Source organism: Apis mellifera, linkage group LG7 (genome assembly GCF_003254395.2).
Source record: "Apis mellifera strain DH4 linkage group LG7, Amel_HAv3.1, whole genome shotgun sequence".
Classification (NCBI taxonomy): domain Eukaryota; kingdom Metazoa; phylum Arthropoda; class Insecta; order Hymenoptera; family Apidae; genus Apis; species Apis mellifera.
The window spans coordinates 10,752,212-10,768,899 of record NC_037644.1 but is presented as its reverse complement, the minus strand read 5'-3'; the positions used below and the strand labels follow the sequence as shown (position 1 = coordinate 10,768,899).

The window sequence follows — 16,688 nt, the reverse complement described above, 5'->3', positions numbered from 1 at the left end:
TTATATTTACATGTTACCCATCAAAATCAATATCACCTTATATCATTTTAAAACGGTATTTGTACAATTATAAATTTATATCAATATTCAGATTAAAGTATTTTCGAAACTGACTTTTAAAGATGAAACATTCGTATACAAGCTGCACATTTTTATTTATTATTGTTATATGTTTGATAAATATTGATAAAATTTTGATATTACATAAAAATTTGCAGTCCATTCGTCAAATTAAAATTGGATATCTTGTAAACGTGTAATAATCGAATATTATTATACATACAGAGAAATTCATTTAAATCGAAAAATCTGATTTTAATGAAAATTTATATAAATAAATAATCGATACGTAGAGTAATTTTTATCGACGAGAAATCTCTTTCAGAATACGAAATCAATAAAATTTGAATACTTCACATTTCGAATTTCACGTACAATTTTGCTTGAAAAATTTTTTTTTTTTTAGATAGATCGATAAATAAAATTAAATTTTAAACGTTTCGTGATTAAAAATTTTACTCTGCCACCATTACAGAATTATATTTCAAAAAATTGAAACGATTTCACTTAAATATCTTCTTAAAGAAAATAATTATTCGTTAAAAAAAGAATAGTTCGTTTAAAAAAAATAAAAAAAAAAAAATATTCGAACACCATCAATATACCATCAATTCATAATAACACATAACACATTATCGATAAAGCGGATGGATCAAGGTGCGCGTCAACCATTTCGAAAAAAGAATTTATACGGATATAATAAGTTTATATGTATATACGTATACATGTATCGGTCACTATCCAACAATATAATAACTTGAATCGTGACAATGCTCCGATTGATAAAGAAATATCGATAAGAAAGAAAAGTTAGGCAGATTTTTGATAATGGTTTCAACGTGCCTTACCTTATAAAGCACGAACACCTGTACAGCTAAGTCATTCATAAACCAATCGTCGACGTGTAATTAATTTATTGCCCGGAATTTTGCATGGTGTAAAGTCGGCTGGTTGATCCATTTATCATCAAGGTACGTCGTTTCGCTTAATAATAACCCGTCACAATTTTCCTTTATCGAACGATCGCGGGAAATCGTTTTGGGGGGAACGACAATTTTCGTCGAATCGAGGTCAATGAAATCTTTATGAAATCTTTAAACGTCGAGAAGATTTATTATTATTAGATTTTTCTTTCTCTTTTCTTTCTTCTAAGATTCAATCAACCACGATGGGTTATTTCCTTTCATTCGTGCCCGATAAACTCGTGCTGTGTAAGAAAAGATCGACCGATTCTTGGAACACCATTTTAATATTTAAAAATGTATCAATATCTCTATCTTCAAATTTCAATTCGATTGGGACGGATTTGATAAAAGTATGTCATTTTATTACTGGCATATAACAGTTACATAAACTGTAATAGTCATCATTATGCGAATTTTTATCAATCGAATTTGCCCGAGTTTATTATTCCACAATTTAAATTTTTTTCTCATCTGTTGTTATTTTTGACAAACAACAGTACAGTTTCGATAAAAATTGTTCGTTGGAAAAATCTTTGTTCTATCTTTTCAAAAGAGTATTGTATTGTTCCAAGAATACAATATATTTCACGGAAGGAAATATTTACATTCTTTAATTCAATTAAACGTTACACCTTCTAATTTAAATTTGCCTTCTCGCGCGGCAAAATTCGAAAAGTAGATCGAATACACGAAATGTACGATGAGTGAGCTTACACGAAAGATAATCGAGTGAATGTTTATCGATCCAGGATGGCCAAAGCATTGTTGCTCCTCTGCTTGACGATCTGTCAAGCGAATTTTCTGTACGGGGACGCCGTCAACCCTCGAGCTGAAAATGAGTACCCGTACAGGCTTCCAACCGATGTCGTACCATCGTCGTACAAATTAAGTTTGGAACCGGATTTGGACAAATTCACGTTCAACGGCACTGTGGAGATCGCGATCGAAGTTAAAAATACAAATGTTAATAATATAACATTGAATCAAAAGAATCTCAATATCAAGAGAGTAGAGCTGAAAAATTTGAATGAGAAAACGGATATAAAAGTGAAGACATTTGATCAAGTAGAAAAGCAAGAAATTTTAATTATAATGTATGAGAACAATGAAGTTATTAAAAAGGGGAATTATACACTCACGTTAGGTTATTCCGGCGAGTTGAACGATCAGAAGAGAGGATTTTACAGGAGTAGATACATCGATAAGGACGAGAAGATAAAGTAAGCATATCGTCTTGTAAATTTTCTTGTGAAGTTTTTGATTTTTGGAAAAAAATTTAGAATACCAGGAAAGAATCGTTATCTTGTTGCTCGCACATATTACGGAAAGATAGAGAAATAGATATATCATTTAAACACGTTTTTCTTTTTCCTCCCCTCTAAAAATTTTCTTTCGTTCCATTATAACGATCTTTTGCTCGCCAAAGAAAATCGTCAGTATTATATGTGCGAGCATAGAGTTTTAACGTCGAGAATTATTTCTTGTTAATGGATTTCATGGATGAAAATTACTTTTCGAATAATCATAATTAGGATTCACATCCCCTTAACACAAATATTTCGTTCGAGAATAATTTTTTCAATTCTCAACTGTTTTCACTCTTAAATGAATCCTAATCCATAATCGCATCCAAGAATCATTTTACACCAAACAAATCTATTTCAAAGAATATATTCCACGAATGGATACGTATTCCATTATCCACAAATTTCATCACCAATAATTAAAAAAAAATATTGAGTAATTGTCAAAAATTGTTCTCGATTAAAAGCGATCATCCAATAATTCCATTCCATTCTCAAAGTTTGGCTGTAAAAGAAAATAATTCTCGACGACGACCACTCACCTCAAATCTCTATTGTTTCCAAATATTTCGCAGATACGTTGCCGCGACCCATTTCGAGCCGACAGGCGCTCGATTAGCGTTCCCTTGCTGGGACGAGCCCGATTTCAAGGCGACATTCGACATCTCTATAACCCACTCGAAATCGTACAACGCGATCTCGAATACGAAAAAAAAGAATGTAACGATCGAAAATGGAAAGTACGTATCCAAGTTCGACACAACACCGAAGATGTCCACTTACTTGGTGGCATTCGTTGTCTCTGATTACAAGTCGAACAATAGAACCGAGAACGAAATCGAGTTCAAAGTTTGGACGAAACCGCACGCCGTGAATCAGACGGAGCACGCTTTGAACGTGAGCGTGGATCTGTTGAAGAGATTGGACGATTATATGAAAATCCCGTACGGGAACGAGATTAAAAAAATGGACCAAGTGTCGCTGAAAGATTTCTCGGCAGGCGCAATGGAAAATTGGGGTCTCGTTACTTACAGGTAATTCCCTCTGATCGTTTTAATCCTCTCCAATTATTAATTATTATATCATCGTAATTTTCTTTTTTTTTAATATTGAATCGTGAGACTTTATTCCTTTTGACAAAGAATTCATGTAGGACACTCGTTGGTGTGGAAAAGTGAACAAAATTAGGATTTTTAAGGAAGTTTTAAGTTTTGGAAACTCGACTCCAGAACTTTCTATTAATAGAAAATATTAGCAAGAATGATTAAATACATTTTTAATTATTGTCACCCTTTTAACAAGCTTGCTTGTAACGCCATTGTAAGATAATTTGATTGAGAAATAGTATTTAATTTATAGAAGTTCGAATTAACACATTCGAAGAATTTTTGTGCGTGCAATTACTTTGAATCTCGTTGCTTTTTTTACCATCTTTTTTTCCTTTTTTTTCCGTACTTGTAGAAAATCGATACTCGCCATCTTGGATTTTTAATTTCACGTCGAAAGTATTATTAATCGAAGTTTTGTCCATTTCAGGGAGACCTCACTTCTCGTTGAGAAGAATGTCACGTCAGATCGTGCGATTCAAGGGGTAACCACGACCATAGCCCACGAGTTCACCCATCAATGGTTCGGAAATCTCGTCAGTCCGAAATGGTGGAAGTACATTTGGTTGAACGAAGGATTCGCGGATTATTTCCAATATTTCATCACTCATCAGGCGAGTATTAACAAAGTTTGGATAAACGAAATTATTTTTATATATCATTTTTACGATGATAATAAAAACGATATAATTCGTATATAAAACGATGTTGAAGCGAAGATAATAATACTTGTAAAAATTATCCAAGGATCTATCTAATCCTTAAATTCTTATTTTTAATTCATTTCAGAAATATCGTCTAATTAATAATCGTCTAATCGTCTGTCCATATAATTCTGATTAATATTTTCGTTAGATTCTGCCCGATTGGAGATTAGACGAGGTATTCGTTGTGGAGAATACGCAGGGGGTCGCTTTCGTTACGGATGCGGGTTTAAACACACGACCCATGAACCAGGACGCGACCACGCCCGCAGAAATCAGCAAATTGTTCGACAATATCGCGTATCAGAAGTGTGAGTGATGAAACGATACGTAATAATTTTATAAGAGTGATTAAAATTTATTTTCGACGGGTAAAAATTAATCAGCAGGGAAGTACTTGCTACGCGTTTAGCTCGTAAGTCGATCGAGATCAATATTGGAATTTTATCTCGAACCAATGAAATCAAACTTTTTGATTGCTCTTATTTTATTCTTCATCCTTGTCATCATCATTTCGTTACATTTTATTTTAATGGATGCACATGCAAAAACAGTTTTCAAAAATACTTGAAATTTTCATTAAGTAAGGAAGGAGAAAATTGTCGAGGTCTTTGAAAAAGATTTTTTTATTTTCGAAAATAAAAAAAGAATATTTCTACGTATATACGTTATAATCACGAGAGATATTGAGACAAAGGTACGAGTCATTGGTTTTAGCATCAGATAAAAAAAAGAAGAAAAAAATATATATGTGAACAAACACGTTATTAATTTCCAATAATTTATATTTATTGATCAACGTTACGAGATAATATGTAACATATCTTATCAGTCGGTTAATACATTTAATCTTGAAACTAAATATTATCAGACGACGAAAAGTCGAGAGTTATTGTTTCATAGATCTATTTATTATTCTAGAAGAATAACAGAGGATAGAATCGTTGAATCGATAGAAAAAAATATCACGATCGTGTCTTTCTCTTTTTCTTTTAATCTTTCTCTTTTAATCATTTTAAATATATATTTTTAATAATTTAATAATTTGGAATGAAAAAGACGAACGACTTAAATAATATCTATCGATAATTATAAATTAAAAGAACGTTTGATAAATGAAAAATTTAGTTAGAAGTGATTCGAAAGATAATAATTTAATCTTTCTTAATTCGAGATTTATGAAAGTAGATTTTATTGCGTTACGTAAAATGTTTAATAACGTTATTATTAATAAGAAATGATAAAGATGAAAAGAATTTTATGCCAATGTAATAAGTGGACTACTTAAACACGTTACAGGCACGATAATAATTGATAAAAGGAGACTAATTTCTGTCTCGATGATTTTGCTTTGGAATAAAACTTTGAAAAGTAAAATTTTCAAGATTTAGAAAGGAAAAGAACTTTAAGTTATTGCGATAAGTAAAATAATTTTTATAGGAAAAAATCGAAGAAAGAGTCAATAATGAAAATTTAAAATGTATTTCGCGTATTTCTTGCATTTTAAAAATTCCGTACTTCCATAGTTGTTGAAGAAAATGCTTATAGTTATAATTTGTTATTACAATTTTTTATCATTCAGATTTTTATATTTTATAAAAATCCAAATTCTCTGTGCAACGATCAATAATCAATTTTTCTTTTAAAGGTTAAAAAAGATATTTAACCGTGAAACAGTCGAAATGACGAATTTTTCGTTCTATTATAAAAAAGGATACAGATATTTTTGGAAAAAATAATATGCTACTCGTATATAAATATTCATGCATATATTTAGAAATTGCCAATTCTAATGTTAATATATATTCATAAACAAAAACAAATTCGATAAAAACGTGTACGACAAAATTAATAATTGCTTCATCCAGAAGCTTTGATTAAAAACTAAATACTAGAAATCGTCAACAATTCGTAATATTCTTTACAGCTGGAGCGGTTATTCGAATGATGTCGCACATTTTGACGCTTCAAAATTTCCAAAATGGCTTGACGGAATACCTGAACGAAATGTACGTAATATATTAACACTTACTTACATACGAATTAATTCTCCTTAATTTTTATTCATTTATCATTTCACTTGAAAAATATTAATTGCAATATAGAATATAAATATCATTTCGAATATTATTATTATTACTATATTTTTTCTTTTCCATTATTCGTCGCGATCGATTACACAGGAACCATAAAAATGCCGATTCGTCGGATCTTTTCAAATATCTCGACAAAAACGGGAAGGAGAAATTGCCCAAGAATGTGACGTTCGAACAACTTATGAACGAGTGGGTGAACAAGCCTGGTTATCCGGTGGTGAACGTTGTAAGGAAAGAGAATGTGTATGAGATAACTCAAAAACGATTTTTATTGTACAATGGGAGCGAAAATGATAACACGAAATGGTGGGTGCCGCTCACCTATTTCCGTTTGTCCAATATCAACGAGACATCAACATTGCCAAAGTTATGGTTGAGACCGAACGATGAATTCGTGAACGTGAATGTTACAGAGGGGGATGGAATTATTTTCAACACGTTACAGACAGGTGAGCTTAATCCACTTAATATATGTCTCATTTCACTTTAATATCTCCTTGTTATTATATTATTTAATTATTTTGCACGAGATTTCTCAATCCTTATTTTTTATCATTTTCTATTTCGTTCAATTTTACCCTTGTTTTTGATTTTTTTTGTTACATCTCGATTAGAAATTTTAATTTCTCCCCCAGGTTATTATCGCGTGAATTACGACAAGGAGAACTGGAAATTGTTGAACGATTACTTGAACTCGAACAATTACACCAAGTTGAGCCCCATAACGCGAGCTCAATTGATCGACGATGCTTTAAATTTGGCACGGGTTGGCCTACTCCCTTACGACGTGGCGTTAAATCTCACCTTGTACCTTCGCAGAGAAGTGGATTACATACCTTGGCAAACGACATTTAGGAACTTGAACTTCTTGAATACCATGATGCGAACCTCCGACCATTATCAAATGTTCAACGTACGTGTTTGTGAAATTTATTGTTGCACGTCTTACAGATAACTAATAAATATCGATTATTAGAGAGATTCGTACACTTTTTTTTTTTACGAACACTGATGTAAAAAAGTATCAACAACCAAGTATATATAATATTTATTACGATAAATTGACAATATATCTCTATTTAAATTTTCATTTCCAATTTTTAATCACTCTAAAAATTTTGAAATTTTTCACAAATAACTGCAGCACGCTACTTATATAATTTAATAAACAAATCGATAAATAAATAGATTTTATTTATAATTGATTTGGCACGAATATCAACGCTTTGTATATTTTTTTTTGTCTTACAGAGTTACGTTACCTGGCTAATGAGATCCCTCGTGGAAACGGTGGATTACAAACCTAACTCGAAGGACGATCATCTTACGAAGATGCTTAGACCGACCATAATGTATTGGGGCTGCAGAGCTGGCGTTGAAAATTGCGTGGATTACGCCAGTAATGAATTTAATGAATGGTTGAAGAATTCTGAGAAAAAGTAAGTTTGACGCTCATTTCTATTTTTATTCTATATTTATTTTTTTTTCTTTAAATTTTGTTGATGAGCTTATCAAATCGATATATGTATTTATATCTGTTATCTATTCATTTCGTTTGATTTCTTCTATTTTCTTCTATCGTATTTCTACCAAATCTATAATGCAATTGTAATTAGTCATGCATTTTTAATAATTTTTTTTATAGTTATACCATTCTTAATTGGAGGATTTGGAAATTGATTAATTCCTTTAATATTAGGATCCCCTAATATAGCTTTTCCTCGAATAAATAATATTAGATTCTGACTTCTATCACCTTCATTAATTATACTTTTATTAAGAAAGAGACTGAATGAACAGTATATCCACCATTATCAGCATATTTATATCATTCATCATCATCAGTTGATTTTGCAATTTTTCCCTTTCATATATCAGGAATTTCATCAATTATAGGATCATTAAATTTAATAGTTACAATTATAATAATAAAAAATTTTTCTTTAAATTACGATCAAATTTCACTATTTCCATGATCAGTTTTTATTACAGCAATTTTATCAATTATATCATTACCAGTTTTAGCTGGAGCAATTACTATATTTGATATTATTTGATCGAAATTTTAATACTTCATTCTTTGACCCAATAGGAGGTGGTGATCCTATTTTATATCAACACTTATTTTGATTTTTTGGTCATCCAGAAGTTTATATTTTAATTCTACCTGGATTTGGATTGATCTCTCATATTGTAATAAATGAAAGAGGAGAAAAAGAAATTTTTGGTAATTTAGGTATAATTTATACAATATTAGGAATTGGATTTTTAGGTTTTATTGTTTGAGCACATCATATATTCACAGTTGGATTAGATGTTGATACACGAGCATATTTTACTTCAGCAACAATAATTGTTGTTCCTACAGGAATTAAAATTTTCAGGTGATTAGCAACATACCATGGTGCAAAATTAAAATTAAATATTTCAGTTTTATGATCATTAGGTTTCATTATACTATTTACTATTGGTGGATTAACAGGAATTATATTATCAAGTTTATTATATAGTATATACATTTTACCAAATAAAAAAAATTAAAATATTCGAAGAAGAAATACCATTCTCCATGAATATAAATTTATTTCTAAACTTGTTACAAAACTTATAAATTTTCCATTGGTTTCCTCCTAATTTTCTACGTCTCTGTTCACGCCATTTAAATTTTACAATATCTCGTATATCATAATATCAAAATAAATAAGTAATACGATAAAAATTTTATCTTACAGACTCGACCCCAATTTGAAGAACAACATTCTGTGCGCCGGTCTGAGAAGTTCAAACGCGGAGGCATGGAACCGTACATGGAACATCGTGAAAAATATAACGGACGAGGATGAAAGGGACAATTTATCACCGATCTTGGCTTGTTCGAACTCGTTCGAAGTTTTGGAGAAATATCTGTTGCAAACCCTCGAGAAAAATTCCTTGTTGTCCTTCTCGAGCGTGTATCGAAACGTCATAAAGGAACATCCGAGCGGTGTCGATATCGTTTTGAACGTGCTCTACGACAAATACGAGACGCTGTAATTAAAAATATTATCTCGTTAAACGATGAAAATTATCGTAAATATAATTTACACTTTCTTTTTTTCCTTTTTCTTTTTTTTTTTTAGAAACAAAACTGAACATAACCTCAAATCGTATTTGGATACAATCGCGAGCAGCGTGACGACCCACGAACAATATGGAAAGGTATGGTGATAATTTATCTTATTAATTTGAGTTGAACAGCGTAATAATTTTTTTTAACTTGCAGTTAATGTATCTTATATTGAAAGAGAGATTGCAAATGGATTTTCTCGGGAACACGACTCTGAAAGCGATCAGTAACATAAATTGGATCGACCATAAGAAAAAAATGATGGAAGAATGGCTGCACAAGCAAAATTTTTCATCATCCGATGGTAACAGTTTGGTGGCGTTCGTTTCGATGATCGTATTATCAATATTTGTTACTCGATTCTATTAAGATTCTATGTTTAGAGAATTTTGTTGAGAATATGTTGAGATCGTTGCGAACGAATAAAAATGCGATAAAGTGTTGAAATAAATTTAATTAATACGATGATCTTCTTGTACAGTATATCATCAATACGATCGCGACAATGTTATTCAGAATGACAAGATTCGTAAGAATTTGAAAATATGTTTCAATAACGCGATTATTTAAATTGTAAATATGTGGAAAATGTATTTTTATATTATATGTTATATGTGAACGCAATAAAAAGAGTAGAATTTTAACGTTAAGAATTTACGTATTTTGATTTTTGTGCAGATTAAAAGAATAATTATAGGAAGAAATTATTATTCTTTATTCTTTAAGAATGAAGATAAAATATTATACGTTATATTTTCGAGAGAGAAGAATAAAATGAAAGCGCGCTCAATTAACGCGCCCGTATTTCATTTGCGGTTACGCGCCACGAATAGAACAGACAAGGAGAGTGAATAATGAGAGAAGGACAGAGATAGGGTAAAAATGTGGAAATCAGCGCCATCTTCAGAGTGCCGCAAATGAAACTCGGTATACAAGGACAGAAAATGTTAAAGAAGGACAGAGATAGGATAAGAATTAACCGTCTGCGCCATCTCTCGAGCATTGGAGATACCTTCTCGAAGAATGATCTTTGAAACAATTGAGAGATGGCGCTATATTTTAATTCTAATTCTACTTTACCCTACTCTTAAAAGATGTCTCTAGCACTCGAGAGATGGCGCTATATTTTAATTCTAACTCTACTTTACCCAACTCTTAAAAGATGTCTCTAGCACTCGAGAGATGGCGCTGACGATCAATTCTTATCCTATCTCTATCCTTCTCTTACCATTTGCTGTCCTTATTTATTGAGTTTCATTTGCGGCACACTGAAGATGGCGCTGATTTCCACATTTTTAACCTATCTCTGTCCTTCTCTTATTATTTGCTATCCTTATTTATTACTGAGTTTCATTTGCGGCACACTGAAGATGGCGCTGATTTCCACATTTTTATCCTATCTCTGTCCTTCTCCTACTATCTACTTTCCTTGTCTAACTCACTAGCGCGCGTATCATGAATGAATTGCCGGATTATTCGAATATATTTAATTTATAATCGCTTTATATATATTATACTTTTATTAAATTATACTTTTTTTAAATATTTGAAATAATCCTATACGAATAATTATAAAAAATTCAAAAATTTGAAAATACATAATTTTACCTTTCTCGTAAAAATAGAATATAACACACGTTATTCACGCAATTCTTTTATAAGAAAACGGAATAATTTATCATCTAATCTATCAAGTCTGATATTGCAATCGTTAAAAGTAAAAGAAATTAGTGATAATCAAAACGATTGCTGATTTCTCATCGCTAAGAATTCTTAAAATTATAATTAATTACGATTATTAATAATATATAAATTACAGATACATAGTAAATATTCAAAAAATAGAGGGAACTGTACGAAATCGCTTTTTGATTCCTTCCAATATCTCAATTCAGTTATCGAGATACAAGGATTGAAAGTGGTGTAGCACGATTGTTAACACGTGCAGGTGCAGAGACTACGAATAGGACCACGGATTCACTGACCTACACTTTTTTTCTTGGAAATGCGTCTTTCCAAGAATCGCGTCTGTCGCTTGTCTGCAGTTTGGGATAGGTCAATGAGACGAGGTGCGAGCGAGAGGTCCGAGTAAGTAACAAGGACGGAGATAGTAAACGATCAAAAATTACCTTCTCCTTCACACGACGATATCTCGGCAACCGGAAGTCGTATCGGGATAAATGAAAAACAATTTTAAAGGGGAAAGTTCCGCGCTTCTAACGATCGTTCACTTGTTGACCGGAAGTCATTATTTTCGAAGTTATAACGTTTCAAAGTTTCCCGAAATTTTGATAAGGTTTTCGATCGAGTTTTTGACGATAAATTATGCGATGAATATATTTACTTCTGGAAGAATATTGCTCACAACGATCTTGGTGATGGTACATTGAAGATTTAAAATTAATTTAAAAATTCCTTTATCCCTTGGATTTTTATTTAATTATTGATACGAATTATATAATTATATTGATTATTTAAATAAATTTTGTGAATTCTATGATTACAAATGATCACAGATAGATACAATATCACAATAAAATTATCTTGGTGATGGTACATTGAAGATTTAAAATTAATTTAAAAATTCCTTTATCCCTTGGATTTTTATTTAATTATTGATACAAATTATATTGATTATTTAAATAAATTTTGTGAATTCTATGATTACAGATGGATACAATATCACAATAAAATTGTCTTGGTGATGATACATTGAAGATTTAAAATTAATTTAAAAATTCCTTTATCTCTTGGATTTTTATTTAATTATTGATACGAATTATATAATTATATTGATTATTTAAATAAATTTTGTGAATTCTACGATTACAAATGATCACAGATAGATACAATATCGCAATAAAATTTCAATAATCCTTACTTATTATTTTACTTTTTATTAATAATTTTCCTTGCAATTTTTATATTCTAAAATACTGGCGAAAAAGATTACATTTATTTATTCTTCTTTTCAATAATTAATCACACTTATTACAGAATGATCTACGGCGATGCGAATTGGATAAAGATCGCCGCTTATCTTCGATCCGAGAATTTCTCCAAGATTCGTGCGAATTGAATCGAGGCCAAATAATCAACGATATTACGGAATTAATCATTCAAAAAGTATATCGATCCATTGATATTTTTAGAAATTGTAACATATTTATCTCGCGAAACGGATTATATTCCTTGGCATTCCAGATTCTGGACTGAGTATATACACGTTATGTTGTAAAATTTCAATCGTCGATCGATCCTATATCGAACGTTATTTATCAAATTAACGATTCGCAAAATTTTCCATTAAGAATAAAATCCCTCCTCGAATATTATCTATACACTTATGATCTTAAATTCAGGGAAAATTTCTAAAGTTTTTTTTTTTTAAATAAAATAGAATAAATTTAATACTTCGAGAAGTTCAAGAATCTATTCATCTAAATTTTCTATCCCATTCTATTTTCTATTCTAAATCATTTCCTAATTAATATTTCATCCTATTTTCTGATCCTGTAATAAATTGCATAAAACTAGTCTTAATTAAATCTTATCAAGAAAATTAAGGATAATTAAGCATTTAAATTTAATACCAAGGTTGCATCGCATAAACGATAAACGCATCCATCGTAGACTTGAAGCTAAAATTATTAAAAATTAATTAAAAAAAAAACAATTGTTATTTGTATTGTCCAAATCTCATGGACGATAATCATAGTCTTACATTTCGATGTGAAAAAGCATTTAATATCACACACGTTTGATCGAAAATATTCCTTGTCTTCGAGCACAGCTTAAACAGCTTACTCGTGGCAATCTCTATGGAAAAGTTTCTTAATTGACATTTCAAATGTTTCTCATCATTTCTAGCCAGACTAATAGAACTTATTTTCGATATCTTTATCTGGAAAATCAATAACCAGGATCAACTAGATAAGGTAATTCTAACTTGATAATATAGTCTTGTTATCGAAGTGAAATGCCAAGTGGATTTTTAGAAATGTGGAATTAAACAAATCATCGTTTCTTTTCGATTGAAGAACTCTTTTGCGAACGATTAACAAAGGATTCCGATATATATGTATTATCAAGTCAAGTGTGTGAAAAAAAATTGAAGAAAGTGATCGATAAAATTATCGCCGATTCGAACGAGAAATATTGTAAAGTAAAAAGTGTAAAAATAGCATTGAAACTATTATGTCTTCTTAATTAAATTACAATTCGCTATTTTTATTACTTTTTTTTTTCTACAATTTTCACGAGATTTTCAATATTCTGCAATGAAAATTAACAAAAATATACACGAATTTAAATATATTTTTTTTTAATAATTAATTGTTACGTATGAAATATTTTCCTTTCTTCAATTTCAGGGATTATTTTCATTCCTTTAACAGGGATATAATATGATAAATAATTTTTACAAAAATTATAATGTCATCGTTACGTGATAAAATTGATGATTTATGTTATGCGATTAATATTGGACGTAATAAGTGAGAAATATTATAAAATGTATTACAATCATTTTTTAATTATTTCGTGAGATTATTTATTTACACAACAATCAATTAATGTCGATACAAATCTTTTAATTCGATTTAATCTTATTGCGAAGCCAAGTAATATAAAATTTTTCTGCAAATAGAACGAGCTAATCGAAAATTGTATCATCGTAAAAATTAAAAAATTAAAAAAAAAAAAGTATCTTCGTTTGATGGATTTTAATTAATTTGAAATTTAAAAATTACATATTACGATAATATCCGTCGTTTAATCATATAATCATCGTTTATTCATCAAAATTGTCAGAATCGTTAATTTAACATATCATTAAAGTATTTTCTTATAAAATACATTTCAAGATTTCAAGAATGGGAGAGAAATGAAGTAATAAAAGTATTGTATTTATTAAAAAATGTGTTCTTTTTTTCCAAAGCTGTACATATATTGCCATTTGAAAAGGTGAAAGAAAAAGCTGAAAATATTTAAGCATATTATCTTAATGCTCGTATTGTATCAAGATTCTTTTTATCTACACTTGAGCATTAATTATCACGAACATTTCCAATGTACAATTTAATCTAGTGATAAACCTAAATGGACAATTGGGTTAATGAAGTGCGACCCATCTGATTTTATTATCGATATATAAAAATTAAAAATTGTTTCCTGGAAGGATATCATTAAAAACTTCGATAAGTATTCGCTTCGTGAATAATTTGATTTGATTCTTTAATATTTTCTCGAATCACAGAATCGAGAAATAGTTTATTATTTATAATTGTCAACGAACTATGATTTAATTACGAAACAATTTCGAAATAATGCGTAATTCTGATGATCATTAATAAGAGTGCAAGATAAATAATACATTTTCTCGCATTTAAAATATTTCTTCATGATCATGAAAACCAAGATATTCTCAAGAATTTTTAAATATCATAGTTTAACTATTATTATTGCTATTAAATTTCCATCGATCCTTTTGCAAAATTTAAATTGTGAAAAAAAAGAAAATAATAAATTTAAATCTTCAGAATTGAATCATTAATTGCATTAATTACATCAACATTGGATTGCGGTAAATATAATTTAATATATGATACAATGATACAAATGAATTGAGATGCATTTACACTTTGAAAAAAAAATCTTGAAACAAAACAATCATGTATCATTGGTATCAAGAAACATCAAGACAAAGATATTACATTATAAATATTCTTATCCCGCATTATGAATATTATGCAAACGATAATCGTTATCGTTTCCTCGTGTCAGCTAATTATATTATAATGTCACGACTCTTGGACGATCAGATGGGAGTAGAAGAGAAAATTGAATTACATCAATCGGTCATTCGATAAAAAAAAGAAATCGTGCTAAATAATGATTTTGTACAAGAGAAATGCTTCAAACTTTTATCGTATCTCAGTAAATCTTCCCTATTAATCGGTCGGGTATCTTAAAAGGATCTCAATTGCGAAGTGTTTCCTTATCATCTGGAAAATTAATTAGATATAAAGATATATAAAATTTCAAAGCGGACGACATCAAATTTCAATTTCAGGATCCATTGGGATTGCGTAATAAATTTTTTGAAAAATGTATTTAGAAATTTTGTTGTTTTTGAATTTTATATATATATATTAATTCGATAATATTATCAGTAGCGATTATAAATGATTGATATATAATATAAATGCTATGTAATATTCGTAATAAAATAAGCGGTAAAATTATTCTTAAATAATTCTTTTTTTTTTTTTCGAGGAAATCAAATTGTGCGGCACAGAGATTCTTTCGCGTAATTGGATGAATTTACATTTCTGAATGGAGGGAGAAGAGTATGGAGGGAGAAAAAAATTTTACGAGATAAAAATAAATTGCCTCTAAATGATAAATCGTGATGATAGGTCGTGGTACTTGGAAGATAAAGATTATTTTAAATATTTCAAGATCATCGTTTTTAATTAAATTAAATTATATTACAATTGTAATATAATGTGCGTAACGAAGTGAATATTTTGTCGTATTTTTCGTTTTTCTAACAGAAGAAAAAGTCACACAATTTCAGGAAAGTTTAAAAGTTTTAAAATATTTTTTTTTTATTCTCGGAGACGATTCTGACGATTTTGAAGATTTGATGATTTAAGAAAGTTACATAATAATTCAAAGAAAAGAAAGAAAAAAAAGTTGAGGAATAAGAAATTGAAGAAGAAAATTTCACTCTGAATATTATCCAAACACACGTCCAATTTTAAGTTTTAGATTACTATTTAGAACGTTACACAGGTTATCTAACATGATTATCTATTTTATCACATATTTTTCTATTAGAAAAATAATGATGGAGTTTTTTTGATAATTATTATAATATCTTGCATTTTATCATTTCTCAGATATTTTTTTATAACAATAAATAAGAATTAAACATTTGAATATTAAAAAATACCCGAGAAACAAAAATTTTTATTTTCCAATAAAAATATCAAGACACTTTGATTTTCTTTCCTCTTCTTCCAAATAACGCCTTATTTTTGATTTCACAAAATTCCAATTGATGTCAAATCCAATAACCTAACGCTCGCTTGAGATAATCTTGAATCAAGAATCCAAGTCCAATTAAGCAAATTACACATTTATAAAATAAGATGTGTTCCTAAATAAATCTATGACGCGTTAAAACGAATCACATAGATACACTTTAAGCAATCACATAGACACATTAAGCAAATCTATGATGAATCGATTCGAGGACCAAACTCTCTCCCACACAAAGAAAGAAAGAAAAATTCTACACGATCCAACTGTATCAACTTTTTCGAACAAATTTTTAGATCA

The 16,688-nt window shown here is 29.6% G+C and overlaps 1 protein-coding gene across 1 annotated transcript; it reads left to right on the top strand.

Annotated features, from left to right (window-relative positions):
* Positions 1-799: 799 nt before the first annotated feature.
* On the top strand, positions 800-9,994 carry LOC551180 (aminopeptidase N). The gene is made up of 12 exons (XM_006565481.3): positions 800-1,031; positions 1,775-2,245; positions 2,905-3,363; positions 3,866-4,049; positions 4,291-4,450; positions 6,067-6,148; positions 6,323-6,684; positions 6,871-7,148; positions 7,487-7,674; positions 8,968-9,264; positions 9,355-9,433; positions 9,498-9,994. Exons 2-12 carry the CDS (start codon positions 1,776-1,778, stop codon positions 9,708-9,710), a joined length of 2,772 nt encoding a protein of 923 aa, XP_006565544.2. The 5' UTR covers positions 800-1,031; position 1,775; the 3' UTR covers positions 9,711-9,994.
* The last annotated feature ends 6,694 nt before the right edge of the window (positions 9,995-16,688 follow it).

What these genes read in the sequence shown, in the direction of transcription:
- LOC551180 (XM_006565481.3), top strand. Translation starts at nt 1,776, where the DNA reads ATGGCCAAAGCATTGTTGCTCCTCTGCTTGACGATCTGTCAAGCGAAT. An exon ending in CAATATCGCGTATCAGAAGT is followed by an intron (nt 4,451 to 6,066) that starts GTGAGTGATGAA and finishes TATTCTTTACAG; the next exon opens with CTGGAGCGGTTATTCGAATG. An exon ending in TACGACAAATACGAGACGCT is followed by an intron (nt 9,265 to 9,354) that starts GTAATTAAAAAT and finishes TTTTTTTTTTAG; the next exon opens with AAACAAAACTGAACATAACC.